At 39.9% G+C, this 12823-nt stretch overlaps 1 protein-coding gene across 1 annotated transcript in view; it reads right to left on the bottom strand.

The window, feature by feature from the left end:
- The window catches only part of DOCK11 (dedicator of cytokinesis 11), a 205198-nt gene that overhangs the window by 100515 nt on the left and 91860 nt on the right, over positions 1 to 12823 (bottom strand). Inside the window, exons 17-23 of the mRNA XM_011977202.1 lie at positions 10520 to 10704; positions 10363 to 10428; positions 8545 to 8637; positions 6410 to 6533; positions 2053 to 2174; positions 1486 to 1572; positions 56 to 145 (exon numbers count right to left, since the gene is read on the bottom strand). Of these exons, the coding sequence (XP_011832592.1) occupies positions 56 to 145; positions 1486 to 1572; positions 2053 to 2174; positions 6410 to 6533; positions 8545 to 8637; positions 10363 to 10428; positions 10520 to 10704 (767 nt within the window). The remainder of the gene's footprint in view (positions 1 to 55; positions 146 to 1485; positions 1573 to 2052; positions 2175 to 6409; positions 6534 to 8544; positions 8638 to 10362; positions 10429 to 10519; positions 10705 to 12823) is intronic.

Genomic DNA, 12823 nt, shown 5'->3' with positions numbered 1-12823 from the left:
GGCAACAGAAAGATAAGAAAAACAAACCTTTCGCAGAAAGCTGCTGTTCATTTACCTTTAAATATTTAATGAGCTCCCCTGGAACTTCTTTCGAGCCTGACTGAATCAGCTGGCAATGATGGAAGAATTTGTGCACATGCAGATCCTGGAACACAGATGGAAACAGCCATATGAAATTTGATTCATTATCCTCAAATGCAAGCTCTCTACCTTTCCCTCCTGCTGTATCTTGCAGACCTACTTATCCGGTATTTTAATGCCCGGGCTCAGCAGCTCTTGACCATCACACAAAGCAGCAAAACCAGGTAAATCTGGCATGTACATAAGCACATGGGGTAGGCCACCATTTTATTATTTATTTTTTTTTTTTGAGATGGAGTCTCGCTCTGTCGCCCAGGCTGGAGTGCAGTGGCGCGATCTCAGCTCACTGCAAGCTCCGCCTCCCGGGTTCACGCCATTCTCCTGACTCAGCCTCCCGAGTAGCTGGGACTACAGGCACCTGCCACCACGGCCGGCTAATTTTTTTTTTTTATATTTTTAGTAGAGACGGGGTTTCACTGTGTTAGCCAAGATGGTCTCGATCTCCTGACCTCATGATCCGCCCGTCTCGGCCTCCCATAGTGCTGGGATTATAGGTGTGAGCCACCGCGCCCGGCCGGTAGGCCACCATTTATGTCCAACTAGCTAAACATTCATTTGATTCCGACTTTGACTAGTGTGTTCTATGAAGTTGGGCTGCTTCTCCATTTTAATGAAATAAGCAGAAATAAAGGTCTGAACTGAAAAATATACAGATAAATAAATAATAAAGATCTGAACTGATAAAGAAAAGATAGCAGCAGGAAGTTAGCAGAACAATAGTCTCAGGCATTCAATACCCAAATTTGCCATGGCACTTCACTGGCAAGGGAGTCCAACTGTCCTATGTGGAATCCATATATACTGATTTTGTAGACAGCATGGACTACATCAGGAACTAGAATAATGAAATGTGTGTTTTGACCTGATTCCCCTGACTACTACTCTGTGACCTTGGGTAAGTCACCTAACCTGCCTGAGCCTCAGTTTCCTCACCTATAAAATGGAGATGATGGCTTTCACATTCCTTTCAGAGTTCAATGAGGCTCAAATCAGTTAATGAGAATAAAAAGATAGTGTAATTTGAGAGAACTGTAATATTTGAGATAGAATGACTTTTTTTTTTTTTTTAAAGAGACAGGGTCTTACTCTATCTTCCAGGCAGGAGTGCAGTGGCGGAATCACAGTTCACTGCAGCTTTGAACTGAGCTCAAGCAATCCTCCTGCCTTAGCCTCCCAAAGTACTGGGATTATAGGCATGAGCCACTGCACCTGGCCAGATGTTATTATTAATGAGAAAATCTTGCAGGTCACATCTTCTCTAAGGCTGTAGGAATCAAATGTGGTCTATTTTAATCAAACAAACTCAAGTATAAAAATTGACAAAATTCAAACGACGCAACTTACTTGAGTGTAAATGGTAGATTCTAAGTGGCTTTTAATCTTCAGCAAAGGCTTTGCACCATCTACCCATTTAATATCCACGTTACATTGCTGTGAACAGAAAATTGAGTTTCTGTAACATAACAATGGATAGATGAACAACATATAATATCTTTATGCATTTAAACATTTTTTCAGAAATGAATGTATTAATTTCATACCAAGAGATTATTGGAGAAAATACCCTACCTTTAGAATAAATATATCATAAATCATTTTAAATTTCCAATCCTTTGCAGACTGATATTTTCATAAATTACAGTAAAATGAATTACTTAAATATTTTTTAATATTATGCACAAAATCTGAGCCCCACTAAAAAATTGTTATTAAAATCAACAGACATAAAATTACTTTGTCAAACTGCTACAAATTCTAAACATGCACATTTCATGTTTATTTTTGTTGTGGACCCACACCGGCCCTCAGACCTCACTTTGAGTAACATTGTATTAAACAATCGAGACCAACAGAATTCTATTTTTTGCACATTTAATCATGATTACTTCAACAAATGCAGTATTTTCCTACCCTTCTTGATTCCGCATCATTCAGATTCAAGTAGCCTGGGGGAAGATTGGCGGAAACTGGCAGCTGCTGCTCAAATGTGATGATTCTACCATCTTTCAGCAAAGGTACCCAGGCAAACCCAACTGCCAAGATAATAACCAACCGTGAGAAAGGAAATAACAAATGCAATCAGTAGGGGGCAGGGCAGGGTGGTGATGTCTCCAGGGATCTATGTGTGGGAGTTCAGGTGCTGGGCAACTGAGTACTGGGGAAGGAACCATGGGTTTGGATGAACTCTCAATCCCAGCCTGACCACTAACAAGTTATGTACTCTATTTCCTTGACTATAAAAACGGGAATAACACCACAAGAATCTTTTTGATCTTTTCATCTACAAGAATTATTGAGAAACCAAAGTGAGATTACATGAAAACACTTTAAAACTTTATAAGTGCATCAATATCATTGTCTTTATGCTTTGGGAAATATTTTTGGTAGATTTATTTTTAAAAGGCTCAGATAGTTCTCATCCATTCTTACACTAAGAGTACAGAGTCTCATGGCTGAGACTATTTCAGATAACAATCACATGTTCCAGAATTTCTTATGGCAACCCTAGGGTAAGGAACTGAAAAATGAAGGTCACAAAGTCACGGTTACACTCCATATTTACACAAGGCAGTAGGCATAAATCATTTAGTTAGGCAGAGTTTTCCTGATTACAGAAGGAAGAGGTGTAGGTGGAGGTAGGAGAATGCAGCCAGGGAATAGTGTTTATGACTTGAATCTATCAAGAGACTTGAATCTATCAAGAGATTTTCCCCAATCTCTACATTTCTTAACAGTTCTCCCCAAAAGAGCCTTTTTGGCTTTCAATTAGAAAACTCATCATGTTCTAGCTAAAAAAGCCAGAGCCATCTGTGTTGCTCAAGTTGAGTGGTGTCAGTATTTCCATTATAGAGATTACTCTGGGATTCAAGTGTTTATAACTCAGCTGTAAAAAAGCTTGCTCTGGACTGAGTTTTGGCATGTGACAGAGGGTATTGGCTGGAGAACATTTTTTAAAGCCACTGCTTTCTGATTCTTTAAAATTCTTTGTGTGACTGTGTGTGTGTGTGTGTGTGTGTGTGTGTGTGTGTGAGATTCTGTGAACACAGAAGTCAACACAAATCTGGTTAGAATGTTTTCATTTATGTGTTTAATTTGGCAAATGCTTTAATTCTTAAAAGGAGACTAAAACATTGCTTCTTTAAGTAGACTAAATGGCTTTCTCAGACCCCGAAATGTGCCTGATGGGCATCTTTACTAGTTCAACTACACAAATGGTTTACCCAGACCTTTTCTTTTATAAAAGGCAGAGGAAAGTAACCTGAGCAGAAGAACCATTAGAAATGACTCTGTCAAAGTAGTTAAACTAAAAATTTGATGAATGAGAAAAGATTTCCAGCCCTGAAAATAGGAAAATGAAAGGAAAATCTATTTCTTGTTCTTATGCAACATTTTAAAACAGAAATTTTTATTGAGACCTCACATTCAGATATACCATACAATTCATTTATTTAAAGTGTACATATAGTGGTTTTTAGTATATTTGCGAAGTTGTATCTCCATGACCACCACTTAATTCCAGAAATTTTCATCACCCCCAAAATAAATCCCATAGCCCTTAGAAGTCACTCCCCATTTCCCTCTTCTCCCAGACCCTGGCAACTGATAGTCTACTTTGTCTCTGTGGGACTGCTTAGGCAACATTTTTGTACTGTAAATGAATCAGAGCACAACCAAGCATGTCCCCTATTCAAAACTCATAGAGAGCACTTGGAAGCTGTAAAGGCACAATGTCAAGCACACCATCTGGCTCAAAGGTGGGAAGTCACTTAAAGAATGGACAGTTCAAAGTGATGAGTGGCTCACAGAATAACCATTTCATGCTCCACTGAGCATCTTGTCCACCTCTGTCTAGGATTTGGATAACGAATCGGTAATTTAGCTTTCAGGATGTACACATGGTCATGGGTTCTTATCATTCTGCTAGTTTTCTTCTCAATCCTCAAAGCCCCTACCCTGAACTAACTGCAATTTCTATGGGGATGAAGAACAGATCCACACTACCTGCAAAGGGAACTCCCTCATTTTCAGTTCTACTGCCTGCTAGGTATCACTCCAATGTCTCACTAGCACCTAAAACTCAACTGATGTTGTCCCAAACCTGCCATCCCTACCCACAGTTTTGTTACTGGCAATGCCTTCTTTCCAACCACCCAGTTTTGAAACTTCATTGCTAACTAAATCATCTCTCTAATAGCCAATCACTTACCAGGTCCAATATGTTCTTCTTCTGCACTTCCCTTTCTCTCTGCCCACCCCGCACCCACCCCACTACTGCCATAGTGCGGCCTCTTCCTTACCTGGACCTTTGAAATAACCCTCTAACTGGTTTTCCTTTCTTCCTCTTCCTGCTCCTACTTGCCTTGCCCATTATACTGCTGCCTGATTGGTTTTCCTGAAAAACAGCTCTAATGTTTAAAACTCTCCAATAATTCCATTGTGGTGATGGAATAAAATCAAATCTATAGCCTGGTATTCAAGGCTTTCCAAAATCTGATGCCTCCTGTTCAACCTGACATCCTATGATCCCCCTCCTAGCACCCTGTGCTCCAGGCTTAGTGAACTACTTGTGGTTTCCTGTCCATGCTCCTTGATACTCTGCCTCTGTACAAGCTGCTCCTTCACCTCATAATCCCCTACATTCCTGCCATCGTTGCATTATTGAACCCCACCCAACCCTTTAAGGCCTCACTCAAACACCATCTCCTAGAAGCCTTCTCTGATTCTCAGCCACTCGTCCCTCCACCAGCTGAATAATTCGCTCTTCAATAACTTGCATTATTGAACCCCACCCAACCCTTTAAGGCCTCACTCAAACACCATCTCCTACAAGCCTTCTCTGATTCTCAGCCACTCGTCCCTCCACCAGCTGAATAACTCGCTCTTCTGAGTTCACGTTGCACTACTTTCTTAAACACCACTTTCTATCTTGTATTATAATTGTTTACGCAGGACTCATTTCCCTTACTAGATCATATCCTCACTGAAGCTGAGATCTGTGTTTGATTCTCCACTATATTCTCCAAAGTGCCTACTACAGTATCTTGTACATAATACAGTTTGAGTATGCCTTATCTGAAACTTTTAGGAACAGAAGTATTTCAAATTTCTGATTTTTTCAGATTTTGGAATATTTGCATTATACCAGTTGAGTATCTCAAATCCAAAAATTCAGAATATGAAATGTTCCAATGAGCATTTCCTTTGAAGATCTTGCCGGTGCTCAAAAAGTTTCCAATTTTGGAGAATTTTGGACTTGGGGATCTGGGATGCTCAACCTGTATGCAGAAATATTTGCTGAATGAATCAATGAATAATACAGACTAGCTGGGATCCGAATCTTAGGACATGCTGATGTTCATAAAGTGCTTGTGATACAAGCTATGTTCACAAGGCCTTCTATTTCTGCTAAGGATGCTACCCACTGGTTTACCTAAAGCCTTGCTGAATGGGCCCATGACGAGAGCTTCACTACTGAAGCTTATTCAAGTTTGTTAAATCAGTTATCTTCTCATTAGAACTAGTCAACCCCCCACCTCCCTCTGGCTCACAGATGTCCCTGGGTCTGGGCTCACTTCCCTCTTCCTCAGTGAGCAGAACTGGAAAATTCTGGTTGCTGGGCAATTCTACATAAAAGAAATAACAAAAATACTATATCGCAATATGTGTTTCTTTTTGAGAATAGCAATATTACTTTATGTTGCTTATAGTAGTCTAAGCACACTGGCAAGCATATGGACAATGATACTAAAATGAACATATAATATGCATTTTACCAATGAGCATTTAAAATTAGAAATGTGCTTGATATGGTTTGGCTGTGTCCCAACCCAAATCTCAATGTGAATTGTATCTCCCAGAGTTCTCAAGTGTTGTGGGAGGGACCCAGCGGGAGGTAATTGAATCATGGGCGCCAGTCTTTCCCGTGCTATTCTCGTGATAATGAATAAGTCTCATGAGATCTGATGGGTTTATCAAGGGTTTCTGCTTTAGCTTCTTCCTCATTTTTCTCTTGCTGCTGCCAAGAAGTGCCTTTCACCTCTTGCCATGATTCTGAGGCCTCCTCAGCCATGTGGAAGCGTAAGGTTCAATTAAACCTCTTTTTCTTCCCAGTCTCGGGTACGTCTTTATCAGCAGCATGAAAATGAATGAATACAGTGGTTTTTGGTCAAGGGAAGAAGTGGTCTATAGCATGATGAAAAGAGATTATATCCTGGACAATTCCATTTCAAATAACTGTAGGAGAGAGGCATTTAAAGAGTACACATACCTGGAGTTTCAACTGTGTCCTGCTTTTTGGTTGTCCCCTTTGTGTTAATTTCACAACTTACATGATAAAAAGTGAAAAGCAAATGATGTTTTTGATGTAGGTGAATGGGAAGCTCAATTTTAATCTGAAATGAAAGCAAAATTACACATGGCACTTTGTTTTCTCAAGCTGAAACTATCAGACATTTAGTTCAGTTTCATCATACTGCTCCAAAAATACTTCCTAAAGGACTGGCCAAGTGGCCAAATAGTATCATTTAAATATATTCCAAATGCTTTTCTGGTCAGTTTCAGTTTGACAGCAATATTCTGAGTTGTGAGAGTTGATTTATTACTTTTGCTGGAGAGTACAATGGATTCTCCTGGATTCAATTTTGCAGCATAATTTTCTAAAACACTAAGTCAAAACCACATCCTCACAGCCCAGGGATACTATGCAACTCAATCTGCATCAATGAATGCAACCCATTTAAAATGTACACTGAATTTGAAAGGCTACTTTTTTTCCAAGTTGTTGTTCTCTTTTGCATGAAAAAATTAAGCCATTACAAATAAATATGCAAAAAGTAACTATGGTCTTATGGTATCCACAAATTATAGTTTATAGAAATTTCTCTAGAAGAAAAACACAACTTTGCTCTTAAAGATGAAAATTATCAGCCATGACATATACATTTAGTAAAAAATTAATGGTTGTAATAAAGCATAGCAAGTAATTTTCTAATCAGATCCCAACTGAATGTTTGTAATGCCTCCTGAAAGTATGTAAGAGAGAAATTACAGATTTAAATGATTTGATGCACATGCACGTACCCACCAAGGTACACATGCAAATACTCTCTGTCTCTCTCAGTCAATATACAGTGAATGATTGAAAAGCATGTTCATTTTAGGCATCCTAAAAATAATGTGGGTTACTTACTACATGGTCAAGTTTTTTGTAGTGACTGATGTTGGTACACATATTTAACAACTTGGTGATGGACATCTGGTCCAATTATCATTCATACAAGGCATGGTTTTGATGTTATAACTAATGTCTGTTTTAGGTATACTTCACTACAGAACATGCCTATTCACAGCATCCAGACCATCTGGGCATGTAATGCTCTGCTGCACATAAATATGGGCATACTCCCTCCCTTGGTGGCAAAAATACAAGGCAATACTATCCCCTCCCCGTCCCCCATGAAACTAGGGACACTGGATTGAAAGAAAGTGAGCAAGGTCTAAGGCTGTGATATAAGGCTTCCATACAACAGCAGGTGGACATGGCAAAATCACCACAGCGGGGGGGATGGTTTCAGACCAAGCCAAGAATGGAGCCACGTGGACTGAGGAGCAGGGACAGTAGAGCATCTGGGCTGGGATGCCCATCCAGGTTCCATAGAGACATATAGGAATCAAAAGGAGACTACAGATTTGGATATGCCAGATACATACAGACCAGAAGTGGCTGTGACAGAGATACTAAGAGACACGCTGGGAAGCACACAGAGACGTAGACGTGGAGAAGTAGGAAGAAGGAAAGAGGGGCAGAGACAGGGTTTCAAAGGCAGAGACACAATTTGAGAGGCTGAGTCAGGAGGAAGCACAGATACTCAGAGACCCAACCATACCCCTTTTTCTGCTTTGCACCGAAGCATGCAGGCCAGCCAGTGGGATTCTGGTGGCCCAGCTGTATCACTGTCTCTCCTAGTATTTCAGTTACAGAAAGACTGCACCCTACTATGTAAAACCGTAAGGGGAAAGAGCTAGAAAGGCATTCTGAAAACCTCTTCTGAATTTCTCATTTTAAAGCTGAGGAAATGGAGACTCTGGAGGGGGAAGTGACTTGATGTTATAGAGCCCGCACTGTCAAAGCTAGGAGGGCTAGAACCCTAGCTCCACTCTCGTGTTTGTCTCCTGCATTGTTACCTCAAGTCGAAGAGCCCCTTAAATTGGGGGGTAAATCTTCTACTACCATCAAAAGGCACCAAGCAGGCCAGTAGCACTCTGTTTTGTTGTAATATTTTCTGTTTTCATGGAACAAAACACTCAGGGATTGAAAGTGCAGGTAAAATGATGAAAATGATTCAAAGAGAAAAAGAATTCCAGCCACTGCATTTTAAAAATGTCAGGATAATATATTTTTACCTCATCATAGAACTCTGGATTTTGATTGTGATGCGAGACAACAGCATAAGCATTTGCGGTAAAAACAGACCCTGCAGGTTTTCCATAAATACACTGCAAAAGAAGGAAACAGAGTCACCACTCCAAATGCAGGTCTGTAAATGTGATGCCATGGAACCACATATAGTTAGAGGCATCTGTCAGTACACGGCCACGGCCAAGCCCACCTGGCAGTCACCATGAGCCTGTAAATTCCCAATCATTTACACCGTCATTCCAGACACCAAATCGGACACCATGTAACTTGGCTGTACGGATGCTTCTGAATTTCCAGCCATCAAAGAAACACAATCTCAAACTACTTGTTAGTAAGGAGCTGAACAGGCCTAGTCATTTGGAAGGGAAACGCTTGCCTCAAACGAGGCCTGTAAAGCTTACTTCTCTTATGCTATTTGCATTTCTTAATATGAGAGGCTCCCCATCAACCAGTTGGCAACATTTGTTAAATGCTCTTTGTGCAGTGGGCAAGGTGAAGCATGTTTAAAAAGTTCTAGCAGACACATTCCTGGCCTAAAGGAATTAAAAAATTGAATGTGTATTAAGCTACAGACAAGCTTGCTGTTCTCTCACATTTTTAAATGTGGCACTTTATGAGCCACATTTTAAAATATCACTGGCTTTCTGTTATACCAATAAAATAAATGTAAGGCTTTCTATGGTTCCATGGAAAGATCCAATTTCATTTCTAGTGGGAGTTTTTCACTTCTATAGGCCTAATAGGCTCAAGGATGAATATGGAGTCAGCATGCCAACGCACTAATTGCCTCACTCTGTTACTTTAGAGCGAGCAATCCAGGCCAGCCAAGAAATGAAATTGAAACTCCATATGAGTGAATATCCAACTCTTCTTAAATACGGTTATGAAGGCAATTTGCGAGAACTGCTGAGAAGTAACCTAAGAGTCACTGGGTCTACAAAAGGATACTGCAAGTAGGAAATACAGCAGTTGTTCCCATCTCCACTGAACAGAGAACCAGACAAAACATATAGAATTTGAGCCAGTGAATCCTTAATTTAAGTTTCTCTGTTAAAAAAAAAAAAATCTCTTTTCAAAGGTGGGGGCTATTATTCAATTACTTAGTCAGGAGCATTCCAGCCTGTTTCCCTAGGTGGTTTGAGTGTAAGACCCGGCATCCATCTGTCTGATTTAGGCTCATGCAAGAGAAATGGGGAGCCAGATAAACACGTCTTGTTGGCTAGATGTTCTGACTTCTCTTTCAGGTCCCCGATTGACGGGTTACAGTTATAAAGAGTAAAAATATAAAGGCACTGTGGTGTGGCAGGTATTTAAGGATTGCTGTATCAGATAGACTGAGATTCTGCTTTTCATAGACCACAATCCAAGACTGGAGGCACTATTTGGCCAGTCATGGAGTAGAAGTCCTATCTCAGATCAAAGCAGTCATGCTGCGCTTCTGTCAGCTCAAAGCCTATTCAGGTTTCAAGGAGAAAGGAGTTTATAGTCCCTTGATGGTACCATTATAAACTATCAGGTCATAAGAAAACGACCTTGCAATTGGGCATTGAAGCAATTGCAAAATCAAAAAGGAGCAAAAGCCAAAACCTGGTATTTTTAAAGCTATATATGCTCCTACTGCATTAATATTTAAACTAAGCCTTATAGTTAATATGTAAGAGTAAAAAAGAAAGTATTACATTTGTCACTTTAGAACATTTTCTTTTTGATGTTGATACAATTAAACTTGGAGCATAAGACTACTGATTACCAAAATCTCCATCTCTACTGAAAACATACGCCTATCAATATCATAAACAAACCTTTAGAGCACTAGCGTCACTTTCATCTGAATCCCGGAATTCCACACAGACTGCAATGTTCCTTGCCTAAAATGATTAATCAGTCAAAATGAGTCACACAATTAGCAGATTATAAATAACATTTTATACTCCAAAAATGTATAGTTTACACGGTTACCTTGGCAAATGTTTTCTGGCTATCATATTTTAATTGCAAGGGATATACATACAGATGGTTTTTGTAAATAGTAAATGGATAACAATATTTTGTCATTTCTGGAACGAACTCTTCAACCTCCACAGTAATATTTTGACAATTCTTTTCAAAAGGCTTCAAGGGAACATATGAAGAAGTAATACAATCTATAGTAGGGAAAAAAAAACAGGCAAAGATCATTCAGTTTAATAATCATTAACACATTCCTGCATGTATAAAAATATACATGAGTTGTATTCTCAAAGAGCGATTTAAAATATATAACTCTTAGTAAATGACCAAAAAATCACACGACAACTTTAAGAACCCAAAAGGACAAGATCGAGTAGTCTGATGCTGATTTTAGTGGAACCCTTCATACCAGACGTGGAGTGCTATTTCGTTCTCAATGTCGAGTGATTTGCCAAATATAACACATCATAATTTTGACAAATTTAAACTCTGCAAAGAAATCCATTTCATTTTCCCTCCTGTGGCAGCAATTTAGCTTTCACTGCAAATTTTTATTGGTATCAGGGAAATAACGGTAAATTTATGCTTCCAATTAATTCATGGCAAGTCACTTTTAAAAAGTTAACTTGGTGCAGGTGCAAATTTTCACCTAAGAAATAATGGAGGCCTTTTGAAACTACAGATCTTACGATGTGTTACCAATGATAAACTCAATACTCCTGACCGTGAAAAAATACTAAGCCTCAGAGAAGTTTAGCAGCATATGTTATTGAAATTGTCACTGTAGTAAAGGTCATTCATATACTTAAGGGGCTCTAACACTGCTGGTCGTTACTGCGGAGCAGTAATGATGAAGAAGGAAGTCCCAGGGAGAGTTGGACCTGAGGATGCTGTATTTTTTGTTGGATTTGCTTTTCTGATTATTACAGTGATACATGCCTATAACAGAGCACCTGGAAGTAGAGAGTAAAGGTAGACAGGGACAGTTGCTCATTCCATTTCCCAGAGATAACTACTGTTGAGACTTTGGCATGTTTTCTTTTAGTCTTCTTTCTATGCATATTTTATATAGTAATATGAAAATCCTACTCTATGTATAGATCTTTATCCTAATTTTTTGACATTTATCTGATGTCTCATTCCATGAGCTCTTTGTAAACACTGCTTTTAACGGCTGCAACAAAGTTTCATGGTATCAGTGTGGCGTCATTATCTTAACCACACTGACAGTGTTGGATTCTGATTGATTCCAATTTTCCTCCAATATAAGTAACGCTGCAAAGAACATCTTTATGGATCCATTTCTGCCTAGATTTCAATTACTTCTTTAGGAAAAATATAATCCATTGTACTCTTAGATGTTTTAAAATATAAAGTGGATGCCACACCTCTGTTTACTATCCTTTACTGACTTCTCACTGCATTTAGGATAAAATTCAATTTTTTAAGGCATTACCACAGTCAATACAATTCCTTACGTGACCTGACGCTTCCTATTTTATCTCCTATCTCCATTGTTCCTATCACATACTACACTAGAGCTATACTAGATTCCCTTCTGTTCATGCAAACCCAGCTTGGTCTCACCTCAAGGTATTTACAACGTATGTGATGCCCTCAGTCTGCAAATGTACAGTCCCAATCACCACATGCTGGCACTCTTTCTCCCTCTTCAGTTCCTGAGCTTAAGAGAGGTGTTCCCTGGCTACCCTTTTTACAGCTGCCCTTGTGATATGGTTAGGCTTTGTGTCTCCACCCAAATCTCATCATCAATTGTAATTCCCAGGTGTTGAGGGAGAGACCTGGTGGGAGGTGACTGTACCATGGGGTGGTTTCCCCCATGCTGTTCTTGTGATAGTAAGTTCTCATGAGATCTGATGGTTTTATAAGTGTTTGGAAGTTCCTCCTTCATTCAATATTTATCTCACCTGACACCACAAAAGACGTGCCTGCTTCTCCTGCTACCATGATTGTAAGTTTCCTGAGGCCTCCCCAGCCATACAGAACTGTGAGTCAATTAAACCCCTTTCCTTTATAAATTACCCAGTCTTGGGTAGTATCTTTTTTTGAGATGGAGTCTCGCTCTGTCGCCCAGGCTGGAGTGCAGTGGCCGGATCTCGGCTCACTGCAAGCTCCGCCTCCCGGGTTCACGCCATTCTCCTGCCTCAGCCTCCTGAGTAGCTGGGACTACAGGCGCCCGCCACCTCGCCCGGCTAGTTTTTTGTATTTTTTAGTAGACACGGGGTTTCACCGTGTTAGCCAGGATGGTCTCGATCTCCTGACCTCGTGATCCGCCCGTCTCGGCCTCCCAAA

The sequence above is a fragment of the Mandrillus leucophaeus genome, unplaced genomic scaffold (genome assembly GCF_000951045.1).
Source record: "Mandrillus leucophaeus isolate KB7577 unplaced genomic scaffold, Mleu.le_1.0 Scaffold174, whole genome shotgun sequence".
In the NCBI taxonomy this organism is placed as follows: domain Eukaryota; kingdom Metazoa; phylum Chordata; class Mammalia; order Primates; family Cercopithecidae; genus Mandrillus; species Mandrillus leucophaeus.
Note: the sequence above shows the minus strand (reverse complement) of the source record. Positions and strands in the feature narration are given on the sequence as shown.